This window comes from Heloderma suspectum, chromosome 1 (genome assembly GCF_057233095.1).
Source record: "Heloderma suspectum isolate Gila_16-S chromosome 1, 16-S_ref, whole genome shotgun sequence".
Classification (NCBI taxonomy): Eukaryota; Metazoa; Chordata; class Lepidosauria; order Squamata; family Helodermatidae; genus Heloderma; species Heloderma suspectum.
In genome coordinates, this window is record NC_139458.1 from 180475689 (window position 1) to 180492890 (window position 17202).

The 17202-nt window shown below is 43.7% G+C and overlaps 1 protein-coding gene across 2 annotated transcripts in view; it reads right to left on the reverse strand.

Moving 5' to 3' along the window:
* The window catches only part of DPP4 (dipeptidyl peptidase 4), an 80964-nt gene extending 64864 nt beyond the window's left edge, over window positions 1-16100 (reverse strand). For both annotated transcript variants that reach the window (XM_084811714.1, XM_084811706.1), the window contains exons 1-5: window positions 15746-16100; window positions 13671-13758; window positions 4029-4118; window positions 1224-1315; window positions 1034-1108 (exon numbers count right to left, since the gene is read on the reverse strand). In XM_084811714.1, the coding sequence (XP_084667840.1) occupies window positions 1034-1108; window positions 1224-1315; window positions 4029-4118; window positions 13671-13758; window positions 15746-15751 (351 nt within the window). In that variant the 5' untranslated portion in view covers window positions 15752-16100. The remainder of the gene's footprint in view (window positions 1-1033; window positions 1109-1223; window positions 1316-4028; window positions 4119-13670; window positions 13759-15745) is intronic.
* Between the last annotated feature and the right edge of the window lie 1102 nt (window positions 16101-17202).

The window sequence follows — 17202 nt, forward strand, 5'->3', positions numbered from 1 at the left end:
CACAATCATAATCAAAGTACGTTGTTTTCCATGTGTTTCCATGCCAGGAATTCTGCAAAAAAAAAAAAATCTTGCACAGTTCAAACCTTCTTTATTTATGAAAATACGTTCCTGAAGGTCGTGGAATTATGTTTGAAAGTGTGTGTATAGAGGCTGGAAAAGGTTCTAGGGTTGAGTGGATGGAGCTTCTGAGCCCTACATGATCTTCCTTCACATAACTTCCAATCCTTTTGCTCTGAGCATAGCCCCTGTTGCCCGTCACTTACCCGTACCTCTCCACCAGCCAATACACATATATTTGCAAGATAGAAAAATAAAATTCAAAATTAAACATATCAATCCTATGCCTACTTGGATGCAAAGTCCAATGTATTGTTACAGGGCCTACTTCCAAGATAAAAACGTGTAAATAGAAAAAGAGCAAGTGTTTGCATAATTTAGTTTTTTTCACAATTTACGGATAATTGTTTTGCTGATAATACTGAGAAGGGCTGTTTCTGATCCAGGGAGACGCGTAATTCATTTGAGTGGGGTTTTATGGTGCAGAATAGTACTAGCTGTGTTCCTGACCACTCAGATTATCCAGACTACTCAGTAATAATTAAGAATATAACAGCCTAGAAATCCTGCAAAGCGTCAACCAACAGGCAGAACATAACACAATACATTATCTTAAAATTTGCACTAAAATACAACACTATTGTATTACAGGTGAGGTGGCACACAGGTTAAATAGTTTTGATACCACCTGGATTAGCTGCTGGACCAGTCATTCAAAAGTCAGGCAGATGAGTCAGAAACCAGCTCTGTAGCAAGTCTAGCTAAGTGAAATCATTGTGGTTTAATGGACGATGCTTTGTGCGCAACTTGGTTGCTGGGTAATAAGCCAAAGCACAGTAGCCTAAGGGCACCTTGCCAGGCCAGTTTTGATCTACCAGAAGGCCAAAGTGAACCAATATTTTAGAGAACCTGAACCTTTTCTATGGATACAAAACAGATTAATTGGAAGAGAAAATTAGAATCTCATTGGTACCTTCTCATAATGGTATCGCAGAAGAGCATATTTTCGGTCAGGTGACAATATTGCCTCAGAGCTATTGTAAGTGGCCTGTTAACATAATTTTAAAAAGTGTTAGAAAATATATACATGCTGGAGGAAAGGAAAATGCTCAGCCTACAACTCTCTTGAGGAGCTGATATATGCAACATTAATAAAAACTTACTAATGTGCTGTTTTCTAAGATTTTAGACTCTGTTCCATCATCAGCATTGATGAGAAAGACATTACTCTGTCTAGTGTAGAGATACTGATGTCCTAGGGGGAAGAAAGAAGGAAGCAATTCAGTAATAATAGACCAAAAATCATGTAATTATTTATTCTATTTAATATCACATAGTAAATATGTTTAACATCTAGTAATTCAAAAGTCATAAACAGTGCTTAGTTTCTAAACTGGCCTTCATTTCACTATTCCACGGAATAAGCTACAGAAGTGATTGTTCACTTGTTTATCAAGTGGAATTCAGAATATCATAGCTGCAGGGGAGAAAGGAGAGACTGAGTTGACTGGATATGTGGAAACATTTAGTTATTTATTTGTGATAGATAGATAGATAGATAGATAGATAGATAGATAGATAGATAGATAGATATATCTCACTAAATATAATCCCTAAGTAGTTCACATAAACATATTAAAATCACATTTGAAATACAATATTAAAAACACAACATGAAAAACAATTCCAACTGCAATAAAAGCAATAACCAGCAAGGCCTCCTCTGACCACCTTAACAGTCAGCTGGGTATATATAAGGAAAGTCTGTCTGCTAGATATCCTGGTCCCAAGTTGTTTTGGCATTTGTATGACAATAACATAACCTTGTACATGGCTCAGTAGCTAATAGGCAGCCAGCGCAGTTCTTTTTAACGCACATGTTATGTGAGCATAGCTGGGTGTCCCAGTGAGCACCCTGGCTGCCACATTCTGCACTAGCTGCAGCTTCTGAACCATGAACAAGGGCAGCCCCAAATAGAGCATATTACAGTAGTCTAATCATGAGGTTACCAGTGCATGGATCACTGTGGCTAGGCTATCTCTATCCAGGAACAGGTATAGTTGGCGTATCAGTTGGTAATGGGTGCTCTGGGCCATTGACATCACCTGGGCCTCTAGTGACAAAGGTAGATCCAGGAGCACTCCCAAACTATGTATCTGCTCTTGCAGAGAGAGTGCAATGCCATCTAGAACAGGCAAACAGCCCAAATCATGGAATTGGGAACTGCCAACCCATAGGGTCTCTGTCTTATCGCTTCAGTTTATTAGCCCTCATCCAAACCATAACTGCATCCAGGCACTGGTTCAGAACGTGCACGACCTCTCCCAATTCAGATGTCACAGAGATGGGTGTCATCAGCCAGAGGTGATGACATCTAGAGCTGGGTGCCATCAGCATACTGATGACACCTTGCCCCAAAACTCCTGATGACCTTTCCCAATGGCTTTTATATATTTTTATATATATATATATATATATATATATATATATGAGAATATATATATATATATATATAGTGTTGTATATATATATAACACAACATTGGGGACAGGATGGTGCCCTGTGGCACCTCACAATTCAGCTGCCATGGGGCTGAGGCGCAATCACCCAATGCTATTCTCTGGAACTGCCCCCACAAGTATGAGCTGAACCACTGTAGAATTCTCCAACTCCCAACTCACGGAGGTGGTCCAGGAGGATACCATGGTCAACAGTATCAAAAGCCACTGAGAGATCAAGAAGAAGTAACTGGGTCACACTCCCCCTGTCCCTCTCCCAAAGAAGGTCATCCATCAGCGAGACCAAGGCTGATTCCACCCAAAACCGGGCCTGAATCCAGACTGGAATGGATCCAGAAAATCAGTTTCATTAAAGAGTGCCTGCAGGTGGAGACACCACCACTCTCTTGAGCACCTTACTCAGGAATGGGGTGTCTGTGACTGGATGATAATTAACATAGATCTCTGGATCCAGGGAGGGTTTTTTCAGAAGTGGTCGCACAACTGCCTCCTTCAAGGCAGTAGGGGCCACCCTATCACTCAATGATGCATTCACTACTCTCCTGATCCATCTGGTCAGTCCCCTGTGGATTGCTCGAACAAGCCATGAAAGGAAAGGGTTGAGGGAGCATGTGGAAGGTCGTACAGATGCAAGTGTCCTGTCCACGTCCTCAGGTTCCAAAAACTGAAACTGATCCCACAAAACAGGGTAAGACAATGCACTGGAACCTGAACAGTGGTGTTCAAGTCAGCATTCAGATGAACGATTTTATCCTTGAAGTGTCTTGCAAACTCATCACAGTGGGACTCCGAGGGATCCAGTATTGCATTCACTGGGTTTGAGGAAAGAAACCCCCAAACTACTTGGAAAAGCTCAGCTGGACGGCTACTCGAGGATGCTATGGAGGAGGCAAAGTAAGCCTTCTTTGCTGCCTTCATCACCATGCAGTAGGCATGATTATACTCTCTTACACATGCTCAATCACCTTCATGAGGAGTCTTACACCAGCCGTCTTCTGACCTGTTCCATTGTCTGGAGCTCCCCAGTAAACCCAGGGAGCCTTCCGAGCTCCACGATGCCAAAGAGGGCACTTACGAAGATATACATGTGCTCTTGTACAGAAAGAGGAAAACTCGGAGAGGCTGGTTTACTGAGCAGCTGCTACTATTAGCAGGCATTAATGGGAGGCAAAATAAGGACCAATTATCCTAAAACTATCCTAGCTTAGATTAACTTTCTGTATACCTAGCAGTGCCAGAGCTTGGTTAGGCATGCATGTCTGCACTAAGTTCCCATAATGCTTGAAGAAGGATGCGTGTCTCTGAACACGTGGTAAGCAAACATCCAGAAGCTATGACTGCCAAGGCTCCTAAGCACATATTTGCTGTGCTTTTGGATATATGTGTGTGTGTATGTATTTGATGTGAGCTGCCCTAATCTAATGTACTCCAGAAATGCATCTGGTTACCTGAAACCCACTGCAAGTTGTACGATTTGTATTGAAATTTATCACTCAAATAATCCTGTAGAGTAAATGTCGCTCGGGTGTCAGGCGTATCTGTCAACAAAAGGGGGAAAAAAGAAGATTGTTCAAATTGGTGTTATCTTCCTAAACTGATCTGCCTTGCACCTCAATGCTGAATATACAGTTTGCAAATAAAATACCTGGATCACAATTATGCTTGCAATATCCCAAAATGTTTAGAGTTCTCAATGTCACATGACTATAGTCTGTCATGATTCCCCCTCACCCCCAGCACTCCTTAAAAGGTAAAAAGTAAAGCTGTAGATTTCTCTCTCCGTTATTGACTATTTCTGGAGTAGTAAAACCACCTGGCATATCTTGCTAGCAATAATTTAAAAAGATGAGTAAACCAGCATGTACAGATTCCTTTGAACTGCTAAGGGTTATATCTACTAAGGAGTAAGGACAAATGTACAGCATACCAGAAAAACATGGAAATTCATTTTATGCACATTTTTCAGACACATTTCCTTCCCTTTCTCCTTTATTCTTCAAAATAAGGGAACAAATACACTGAAGTTTTGAAATGTCTTACTACTGACCTTTTGTGCATACTCACAATGCGTGGTTTGTGCACTTGATAGATGATCGGGGTTGTCACTCGTTGTCCCACCACCTCAGTCCTCCAGCCAGCTCCACCTGGCATCCCAGGGGCTTGGCGGCAGAGCCTGTCTTGTCTGCCGCCAAGCCCCCCTTCCCCACTCTGATTGTGATTCTAGTCAGAGCCCTTAAATCCCCCCCTTTTTGCATAAAAACAGGGCTGGGGGGGAATCACATTTTCCCAGCCCCATGGAATGTGCACAAATGCCCCCCACTTTTAAAAAATGCATTTGAAAAATTTGCATTTGAAAAATTTGCATTTAAATTTGTCCGAAATATACAGGCATGCCTTGCCTGGACCTTTGTACGTTTGAGCTGTCAAACATACAAGGTAACAGGCAAGGCTAGACTATATAGAGGCTTGTTTGACAGCCCTTGACAGTTGATAGGTGGGGACACGGGGTGTAGTATTCCCTTAGCAGGGTTATCCCCAGGGTTCAAAAGGTTGCAAACCAACCTGAGGAAAGCTGTCAGATGACAAGATAACCCACTGTGGGTTGTTTCGGACAACAACCCATGATGGGCTGGCATGTTGTGTGAACCCAGTATTCTTTCAGCCATTTGTATTGTATTTTAATTTCAGTCCTCCCAGTGAACATTTTTATTGGGCAGATTAAAAATACAATAAAATATAATAATGAGATTGCCCTGTTTATACTCTGCCCTTGCATTATTCCGATCAGCTACCATTAGGATAGGTTATTATGTTTCATCCTTAAAAAGATTGCCAGTTTCATCTACAATTCAACTCTGGGCTGGCATTCCTTGCAATCTGACAGCACTCCCAGATCACTAATTCATGCAGAAACACAGAGGGTGGAATCCTTGGCATATAGTTAATTCCCCTATAGCTCATATTAGAGCATATGCCTTGCATGCTGAAAGTCCAAAGTTCAATCTGTAGCATCTCCAGACAGGCCTCTGGGGGAAACACCTATCTGAAAATCTAAAAATCTGGCAAACTGCTGCCTGTCAGGCAGCGTTAAGCCAGATGGCTCAACTGTCCAATAAGGCAATATCCAATATTCCTACTCCTACACCGACTAAGGGCTAAACCATACACTATGTATTTAACACACCATGCAGATGATCCTCGCTTGCTTTTTTTTACCTCAAAGTTAGCATGCAGGGCCCTGCTCTGGACTGGGACCACCACATATGGGATGGGGAGGTTTAAACCTCCACACAGCCCCTTTCCCCACTTAAATTCCCCTTCCTATGCACGGGCAGAGAAAGGGGGAGGAAATCAATTAGCATAAATGGGGATTTATTACTTTGTAAGTGTCCACACTGGGGGAAGGGTGTGTTACGGAAAGAAGCAGCTGTTTGGGAAGGTTTAAACCTACCTTACTCAAGTATGGTGGTCCCAGTCTGGACTGGGGCCCCACACGTTTACTTGGAAGTAAAATAAATAAAGGAAGACAGTGAGGATCATCTGCACACTATGTATTTAATGTAGCATGTAGTTTAGCCCCAAAGTAAGCATTTTAAACTAGAAGGATGAAGTGTGTCTCCAATTGTAATTAGGGAGAGAGAGAGAGAGAGCGCGTGCATCAGGCCTTGGAAGTTTTGGAAATGATAATTACTGTCTAAGCCAGTGTGGGGCTTGGGGAAGGCTTTCTTCTGATCCAGCAGCTCACTGTGCACAGACTCTACTAAAGTGAACAGGGAAGACTGCTTGTGTAGAAGCTACTCCACTTGCACAGTGAACTGCCCATAGAACTCAATGGCCCAGTTCACACAATCACCGCTCCCCGTCATGCCAAGTGGTTTTGGAATATTCAGCCACCAGGTGGTTGTGGAATATTTAAGCCATGACTGCAGCTTGTCATATTATCCAAATCCTGGGACCATGGGTTAAGTGAGGGTTAAATAAGCCACAGTGGGCCATTCAATCATCTGAACATGATGATTAGTTCACCGCAGAAACTCTATAGGGTTATAAAGCACCGTTTTCAAAAATAAAACAAAGAGCACTCACTGATGAGCAAGTAGAGAGAAAACAAGAGGAGAATGAGGGGAGGGCTGGAAGTATTGGGAATAATGTGGGAAACTAAGAGCAATCAAGATAACTTGGAACATCTTTATGTAATCTTGATAAATACCCTTTGAACTCCTTGAACATTAAGGCAATATTCCTCATTCAGTAAAGGTTAAGAATGCGGTTGTAATCTCAAACAAGTCTTAAGCAGGACCAAAGTCCAGCCTGATAATAGGGTCATGTGTTTGGTACAGCTTTTCAGTCTTTTTTTGTGTGTGCCCAAACATTTTACTTTGGTTTATAGGAAATTAAAGCACCGAGACAAATGCTGAAAAGGAGCACATTTGTGTCTTGCTAAAAATAAAATCCCCAAGAGATACTGACATAGACCTTTTTTCTAGGGTCCATTTCAGGCTAAAGGAAATGGATAAGGATTGACTTAGGGGCAAACCATTTAGGGCTTTAAAGGATAAGACCAGCTCTTTGAATTGGGCCTGGAAGCTTACTGGCAGCCAGTGTGCAACTGGCAAAGACTTGGCGTTTATTTATTTAACATTATTTTAGGCCACCTTTAAGGGTGAAAGCCTTTCAAGGTGTCATACAGAATTTTTAAAAATACAAAAATATACAAATAAGCAATAAATATACTATAAAAATACTATAAAAACAAACTACAGAAACAAACAAAACTATAAAAACAAATGACACCATTTTCACACTTCCTGGCCCCCACCAGTATCCAAGAGACCATATCAGTACCAGCCATAGCTTCTGGACCATCTTCAAAGGCAGCCCTGTGTAAGGCACGTTGCAGTAGTCCAGTCCAGCCATAATCAGTGCATGGCTAAACGAAGCCAGGTCCAGCCTCTCCAGATAGGGGCAGAGGTAGCATACAACTTGGAGCTTGTAAAAAGCACTCCTGACCACAGCTTCTACCTATGACTCATCAGACAGTGACAAGTCCAGTACCACCCCAAGCTGTAGCACTTGGTCCTTCAAGGGGAGTGCAACCCAATCCAGGACTGCTTTCATATCTGCTTCCATATCACTGTCAAGACCTGCCAACCAACCCACAAATCCTTCATCCTTCCCAGATTTAGTTTCATCTTGTCTCATCAATCCCAGTACATTCAGGCACTAGTTCAAGAGCTCCACTGCTCCCCTTTGATTCCTAGATGCAAAGAGAGGCTGCGCAGCAAGTTATCTGCAAAATGGTAGCATCGAAGCCCAAACCGCAGATAACGTCTCCTAGTGGCTTCATACATGTATTAAAGAGCATCAGAGATAAAATAGAGCCCTGTGGCACCCCACAAGCCAAAGGCCATGGGGCAGAACAGAAATCCCCCAGCACTAGGCAGGGAACTGTAGCCAGTCTTGGCTCCCTGATAAGTACACCTCTATGGTATATGTGTCTGTTTACTTCTGCAAGTCATTAGTGGTAGGGTATTTTGGCTACTGACAATATCCAAATAACTATTTTACAGTAAAACAATGCCTGGAGAGTCCTTGCATGATGGTTTAACAGTGATCACTGAATCTAGTAAGCTGCCTTATACTGAGGGAGAATATTGATATATAGGGGAAGAATGGGACATATGCTTTATAGCACAGTACATCAAATTCATGAAGGAAGCAAGAGCAAGTATGCTCCATTTCCAAATGACCTGGTGGGCGGTGGAGGCAGTCATGTTTAGTGGAGGAAATGGATTTTGTTTTGATACATGCACGCTGATAAATATAGAAATGGTACAGGCTGCTATTGATAGGTGACACCCACGACCCAGGTTCAGTCTAGAATTTGGCTCAGCAAACCAAGCTATTAAAAAGAACGAAAAGAAATGGGAATCAATTCCGTTAATTCTCCATTAATTTGTGGATTGTAATATGTGGCTTGGCACAAAGTTTCTTGTATCAATTCTTCCCCTTCCATATCATCTGTTGTTCCAAAGCCCACGATGAGTGCTGTATTTTCTTTCCAAAGGTGCTGAACAGACAAAATTATTTCAGTACTAATTTAGTGTTGGAATGCTCTGACATGGGACATTGGTTTTATTCCTGTTATATAAAGTGATTGCTTTAAATACAGAGTGTGAACAGCTATTATATTTTCTGTTGGCACTCTCTAAATATGCCAGTAACTACGCATTCACATGGGAAAAGAAAGAAGCTAGGCATGAGCAACAGAAATGTGTGGGAACAACTCTTTACTTCAAACCTCTCTACCTGTCTTTTGTCTTCTATAAGACAACTGTTATTACAGGGTAGAGATGAGAAACCTGTGGCTCTCCAGAAGCTCCATCAGCCCCACCAAGAATGGTCAATGGACAGGGATGATAAGAGATGTAGTCCAACAATATCTGGACAGGGATGTTGATGTAGTCCAACAATATCTAGAAAGCCAAAGGTTCCCCACCCCTGTTACAGGAAGAGAAACAGGAACACATCGTAAAATGTTTTTAAGAAAATAAATCAAATATTATGATATTAGCACATAGCTAATATCACATCCATATGTAGGTGCAGCATAATTTTAATCACCACTTGCACAGTTGTTTGGTTAGGAAAGATTTTGAATACCCAGCATAACCAACCAACATAGGTGGTATTGACTCCCAGAATATGGGATTTTTAAAATGTTAAGTTCATAGCAATTGTTTAAATACACCTGCACATGCCCTTTGCTGCGCCCCACTCCCAGAAATGGATCACACTGCCTTCTTTCTACATGATTGTAGCATATTTGTGTTTAAGCATACAGACTTGGTACTGTTATGATTAGTCTGGCCTTCAGAAGGAATTGTTTTCAGAAGTTAGTGAGCAGCCCGATTAATTTTCTAGGTACACATTCAAGGCCATTGTTATCCACTGCCTTGCATTTTTAAAAAAATAAGATGGGGTATATAATTTTTTAAAAAACAAATTAAATTTGTAGTTGGCATAATGGGACAATCCTGCACAGTCAAATGTCCAAAAACATGGAAACTATCAACAATTACAACAGAATGCTGACACGCTTGCTTGCAACTGCAGAATTCCGTCAACCATAGCCAGTAAATGGAACAATGTGCTCAGTCTAGCAGCTTAAGCGCTATGCAGACAGCATAATTATTTCAAGTCTTATTCCACTTCACTTTGTAATATGGAAACATTCATGCTCTAAAAGCTGGGTTAAGTAACTTTTTAAAGTATCGTTGTAACCATTACTTGTAAAACACTATAGACATATATAACTGTTCTATCTCTACGAAGTAGAAACATCTATTTATTTATAAAGTGAATCTGACTTTCAGCTTTATATTCTGTACCGAAGCCTACACTATTAGATATATCTGATGAGGCTTTGCAAGTAGCTGAGGAAAGAAGCGAAGCAAAAAGCAAGGGAGAAAGGGGAAGATATACCCAACTGAATGCAGATTTCCAGAGAACAGCAAGGAGAGACAAGAAGGCCTTCTTAAATGAACAATGCAAAGAAATCAAAGAAAACAATAGAATGGGAAAGACTAGAGATCTCTTCAAGAAAATCGGAGATATCACGGGAATGTTTTGTGCACAGATGGGCATGATAAAGGACAAAGAAGACAGGGACCTAACAGAAGCAGATGAGATTTTATTTATTTATTTATTTATTTATTACATTTATATCCCGCCTTTTTTCCTCCAAGGAACTCAAGGCGGTGTACATACTCCTCCTCCTCTCCATTTTATCCTCACAACAACAACCCTGTGAGGTGGGTTGGGCTGAGAGTCTGTGACTGGCCCAAAGTCACCCAGTAAGCTTCCATGGCCGAGTGGGGACTAGAACCCGGATCTCCCAACTCCCAGTCCAGCACTCTAGCCACTACACCACACTGGCTCTCAGATTAAGAAGAGGTGGCAAGAATACACAGAAGAACTATACAGGAAAGATCTTAATGTCCCTGATAGCCATGAGAGTGCGCTCACTGAACTTGAGCTGGACATCCTAGAGAAGTCAAGTCAAGTGGGCCTTAGGAAGCATTACTAACAACAAAGCTAGCGGAGATGACATTATTCTAGCTGAGCTATTTAAGATCCTAAAAGATTATGCTGTTAAAGTGCTGCACTCAATATGCCAACAAATTTGGAACACTCAACAATGGCCACAAGACTGGGAAAGGTCAGTTTACATTCCAATTCCAAAGAAGGGCAATGCCAAAGAGTGTTCAAACTACCATACAATTGCGCTCATTTCACATGCCAGCAAGGTTATGCTCAAAATCCTACAAGCTAGGCTTCAGCAGTATGTGAACCGAGAACTACCGGAAGTACAAGCTGGGTTTGGAAGAGGCAGGAACTAGAGATCAAATCGCCAACATTCGCTGGATCATGGAGAAAGCAAGAGAATTCCAGAAAAACGTCTATTTCTGCTTCATTGACTATGCTAAAGCCTTTGACTGTGTGGATCACAACAAACTGTGGCAAATTCTGAAAGAGATGGGAGTACCAGACCACCTTACCTGTCTCCTGAGAAACCTGTATGAGGTTCAAGAAGCAACAGTAAGAACCGGACATGGAACAACCGATTGGTTCAAAACTGGGAAAGGAGTACGACAAGGCTGCATATTGTCGCCCTGCTTATTTAATTTATATGCAGAGTACATCATGGGAAACGCCGGGCTGGATGAATCACAGGTCGGAATTAAGAGTGCCGGGAGAATTATCAACAATCTCCGATACGCAGACGATACCACCCTAATGGCAGAAAGCGAAGAGGATCTAAAGAGCCTCTTGTTGAGGGTGAAAATGGAGAGTGCAAAAGCTTGTTTGAAACTCAACATCAACAAAGCTCAGATCATGGCATCTGGCCCCATCACTTCCTGGCGTATAGAAGGGGAAGAAATGGAAGCAGTGACAGATTTTATTTTCTTGGGCTCCAAGATCACCGCAGATGGTGACTGTAGCCATGAAATTAAAAGATACTTGCTCCTTGGGAGGAAAGCTATGGCAAACCTAGACAGCATAGTAAGAAGCAGAGACATCACCTTGCCGACAAAGGTTCGTATAATCAAAGCTATGGTTTTCCCAGTAGCAATGTATGGCTGTGAGAGCTGACTATAAGGAAGGCTGAGATCAAATCATGAGAATTTATGCTTTCGAACTGTGGTGCTGGAGAAGACTCTTACGAGTCCCCTGGACTGCAAGGAGGTCAAATCAACCCTGACTGCTCATTGGAAGGACAGATACTGAAGCTGAAGCTCAAATATTTTGGCCACCTAATGCGAAGAGAAAATTCCCTGGAAAAGACCCTGATGTTGGGAAAGATTGAAGGAAAAAGGAGAAGGGGATGGCAGAGGATGAGATGTCTAGATAGCATCACCAATGCAATGAATATGGACTTGAGCACACTCCGGGAGAGGGCGCAGGACAGGAAGGCCTAGCGTGCTATGGTCCATAGGGTCACGAAGAGTCGGACATGACTGAACGACTGAACAACAACAACAAATTGTGATGAACTCAAAATATAAAGAAAATTAAGAAACTCTTTAAAAGCATAAGAAAATAAAATACATCGTCAGTATGCAAACACCTCCTTTCCTCCTTGAGTTCGATGATACAAGTATCATCAGTTCTTTTACACAACTGTGCTTCATCCTGCAGGGCCACAATTTCTAGAAATACAGAGGGACCATAAATTCCGGCAAGTTTGTTGTCCACAAATTCATGCAATTTGTATGAAATAAATTTTATTTTGTATTTTTGCAAATGTTATCTTATGTGCAGTTTACAGAAGAATGAGCCTAGTGAAAGAAAAGAGAGATATCTTTAGCATCTTAGGCTGATTTGATTGCAGCATCATAGACAACAACCTACTTTTGCCTGATGAAGTAGTCTCTTCACTACGACAGTTTATTCTACAGTAAATCAGGTAGCTCTTAGGATGCCACAGGCCTCTTTGTTATTGGCCTGGTTCGCACGTAATGAAAACCCAGAGTATGGGTTGGGTATGGATTGTTGTTGAATTGTGCGTTGTTGTTGAATCAGGGGTTGTCGTTATGTGTGAACCCTGCACTATGGTTCAACCATGGGTTGTTAACCATAAACAACCCAGGAAGAGGAACCATGGTTTGTTGTTGGTTTGTGAACTCTGTGTTGTTTGTAGTTAACAATGCATAGTTTAACCACAGTGCAGAGTTCACACGTAACGACAATCCATGATTCAACAACCCACAATTCAACGACAACCCATAAGCTGGAATCAGGTCATTCATAGCGCAAAATCTCTGAGTAACAGAGCCTGAATTACTTCTTCTCTCTCCAGCATAGAAACGCCAAACTAGATGGGATGGATAGATCTGGAAGTAGAACCCAGTGCCGCACAAGTGCATGCCTGCTTGCACTATGAGAATTTCTCCTCCTCCTCCTCCTCCTCTCACTTCTGAAGCCCCAACCCTCTGGAGCAGATTTTGAGGCTTCAAGGGAGGGGGAATAAACCCTCCCACCCTGTTCCCCCATTCAGTCAGTGGGATGAGCTAACTTGATTCCACCCTGTGTTTAATCTTGTGGAAAGAAAGGGGTGAAGGGATCCGTTTTTAACATAAAAGGAACACACCCTGGTGAGGAGTGCAGATTCTTCCCCCTCCCCACAGCTTATATTTCCAGCTGACCTTAGTATTGGAACCAGGTTGGAAATCAAAGTGCCTGGGGCATCAGACTGTAAAAAGGTAAGATTCAGGTGGTAGGAGGGTTCTGCATGCCCCTTTGCTGTCAAGAACGGTCTGTCCTCTCTTTCAATATCATCGGGGAACATACACTATGTTTAAACACACAGATGTCATGTCTAGTTTGAACCGCAGAAGGAATGCGTTCCAGAAATTAATTAGCAGCACAATTAACTCTCTAGTTATACATTCAAATAGTGCCAAATTAAATACATTCTAGTTCTCTTAGCTAGCATTAAGATTTTGGCTCCTCTTGCAGGAAGGCTTTGGAAGACAGCAAATAACTTACTACTGCTTACTAAGAGATTACTAACACTGCAAACTTACTTTGATTTGTCAACAGAACTGCAGGAACGACAATGACAGTAATGAGAACTGCTGCCCCAAGAAGTCCCAACAGCCATTTCACCGCAGTCTGGAAATAAACAAAGTTTGAACAATGTAAGAATGCAAGAAGAGCCCTGCTGGATCAGGGCAAAGGCCTTTCTAGTCCAGCATCCTATATCCCACGGTGGCCAACCAGATGCTTATGTGAAGACCCTAATCAGGACATGAGTGCAATAGCCCTCTCCTGCTGTTTCCCAGCAAATGTGCTCCCAATCAAAATGCACTGTGCAGCTATTCCACCTTTTCTTCCTTAATAATTTTTTTTCCTGGTAAGAAAAAGGATGGAAGAAGCAGTGGGAAAACACAGGAGGGCTACAAATTGATGAAGATGTTATCTGAATCCCCTACAACAGCCTTCCCCACCTGATGCCTCCAGAGGTTTTGGACTTCAACTCCCATTAGCCTTAGCTAGCATAGCGCATGGGCATGAATTCTGAAAGCTGTAGTCCAAAACCTCTGGAGGGCATCGGGTTAAGGAAAACTGCCCTAAAAAATACAATGGATGAGGTAATGTGATTGCACAATAAATGCCTTGTCTCAAAGCAGACTTTCTTTTCTGTGTTATATGCTGCATTAAACAATATTTCACATTCAAGAAGCAATATACTTCTGAATGCTGGGAACAGAGGAGTGTTACCTTTATAACCCGTTTGTGAACTTCCAGGGCATCTGGCTAGCCACTGTTGGGAAAAGAATGCTGGACCAGATGGTCCGATCCAGCAGAGCTTTTACAGCGCAGTCTTGCATTGACAAATGGCCTAAACCCCACAAGAGAAAGGCGCTACTTAACTAAGGGTGCAATCCTATGCACGTTTAGACAGAAAAAAGTCCTACAATTCCCAGCATGGCTGGCTGGGGAATGCTGGGAGCTGTAAGACTTTTTTTCTGTCTAAACGTGCATAGGATTGTATCCAAAAGCATTTTTTAGGGTGCAATCCTATGCATGTTTAGACAGAAAAAAGTCCTACAATTCCCAGAATTCCCAATATGGCTGGCTGGGGAATTCTGGGAATTGTAGGATTTCTTTCTGTCTAAACATGCATAGGACTGCACCCTTAATGGCTTGTCTGAAAATAATCTGAGCCCACATGCAGCTTTTGACACCACCATACGTGAATGTGCAGATCTTTGCAATGTGTAGCAATTTTTTTAAAGGTATATGCTGGGGCTCAGCTCTGAAAGCCATTAGCCCTAATCCCAGATGTTGGGATCATCATCAATTTATTTGTATGCCGCTTTTCCATGGTAAAACCATGCTCAACACAGCTAATAGCAACATCAGAAAAAATATAAACAATAAAATATAACAACATTTCAAGACAACTAAAAATTGATAAACATAGGAAGAAAAGTGCTAGATCAGACTAAAGGTCCACCTAGTCCAGCATCCTGTTCCTGCAGTGGCCAACCAGCTGCCTGTGGGAAGCCCACAAGCAGGATATGAGCGCAACGGCACCCTCCCGCCCATGTTCCCCAGGAACTGGTGTACACAGGCATAACCGCCTCTGATCCTGGAGGTGGCATATAACTTTCAGGACTAGAAGCCATTGATAGCCTTTCCCTCCATGCATTTGTCTAATCCCCTTTCAAAACCATCTCAGGTAAGATCCAGAGTAAAGCCACCCACACAAAAGGCTTTCTGTGGTTAGGAGGTGCGCTCTGCACATGTTCAGAGACACCTTTCCTTTCTTTTAATTATTCTAGCCACATGTGCCAGGACTGAACCTGGAGGCTGGATAAAAGCCCCCGTCGTGGCGAGCCGCCCGCAGCTCCAATCTTGCGCTCTCATTGGCAAACGGAGAGACGGGTCTGTCAGCATGCCTGCCTGAGAAAAGGGAGGGCGCGCGCCTGAGGAGCACGGGAGGACCAGCGGAGAGGCGGCTTCCAAGCTTGGCGTGCCACAGCAGCCTACTTTACCCGTGAAGTGGCACCCTGGGGCGGCCAGCACGAGAAGCCTTTCCGCAGCTCCCCGCGCAAGAGAACTTCACGGGAGGGTCAGGGCTCCCTCGACTAACCTTCATTGCGGGCAGTTTCACAGGGGCGAGGAAGCAGCAGCCGCGGCAGACGCCTTTTCCTTTGGCGCACCAAGAGACTTCGGTCCCGGACACAAATCCTCGGTCAGCAGCGCCTAGTTAACCATTAGCGAGGTTGCAAGGCGAGCACCGTCCGGGGGCAAAATCCTCGTGGCTGCCACCTTTCTCCTCGGGTCGGGGCAGCCACGGTGGCGCGCAGCAGGCACGGGAGAGCAGGATGGCCGAGGGTGTCGGCAGGAGGCGGCGGCGGCTGGGCAAATGAGAGCAGAGAAGGAGGGGAAGGCAGCGGGGGTGAGGCGCAGCGACTGTACGCGAGCTGGCCAGTCTGAGGGAAAGGGCAGAGGCGCAGCGACTGCGCGCGACGGTTGGCCTGAGGAAAGGGCGAAGGCGGAGTGAGTCCGCCAAACCCCAGAGAAGCGGCTTGTGCCCAGAGGAGGGCGGGCTAACCCGCGAAGAGTAGAGCGGAGTATGAGCGTGCGCCGCTCAACCGGCGGAACTTGTGCGTGGCGCTGAGGGAGACAGGTTTGGCGCGGGTGTGGAGTGAGCAGACCGGGGCTCCGCCCACACGCGCAGGCCGGGGACCAAGCGAGGCCTGCGAGGCCCGCTTCTAAAAAGAGATGCCAACCAGGGCTGGGGCCTGCCCGGTTACTGGCCATGTTGTCCTTGCAAGACTGAGGAGACCTGCCTTTGGGGCCCATCTTTGGGACTCAGGTTAGACAAGTGCAACAAAAACAACACATCCAGTTGAGCTGCAGCCGCGCGCTTCCTCGCGCTTGGAAAGAAGCCCCGCTTTTCAATGGGTTTTGCTTTGTTGTTGTTCATTCGTTAAGTCGTGTCCGATTCTTCGTGACCCCATGGACCATAGCACGCCAGGCCTTCCTGTCCTGCGCTGTCTCCCGGAGTGTGCTCAAGTTCATATTCATTGCATCGGTGATGCTATCTAGGAGCCCAAGAAAATAATATCTGTCATTGCTTCCATTTCTTCCCCTTCTATATGCCAGGAAGTGATGGGGCCAGATGCCATGATCTGAGTTTTGTTAATGTTGAGTTTCAAACCAACTTTTGCACTCTCCTCTTTCACCCTCAACAAGAGGCTCTTGAGATCCTCTTCACTTTCTGCCATTAGGGTGGTATCGTCTGCGTATCTGAGGTTGTTGATAATTCTCCCGGCACTCTTAATTCCGACCTGTGATTCATCCAGCCCGGCGTTTCCCATGATGTACTCTGCATATAAGTTAAATAAGCAGGGTGACAATATGCAGCCTTGTCATACTCCTTTCCCAATTTTGAACCACTCGGTTGTTCCATGTCTGGTTCTTACTGTTGCTTCTTGACCCTCGTACAGGTTTCTCAGGAGACAGGTAAGGTGGTCTGGTACTCCCATCACTTTAAGAATTTGCCACAGTTTGTTGTGATCCACACCATCAAAGGCTTTAGCA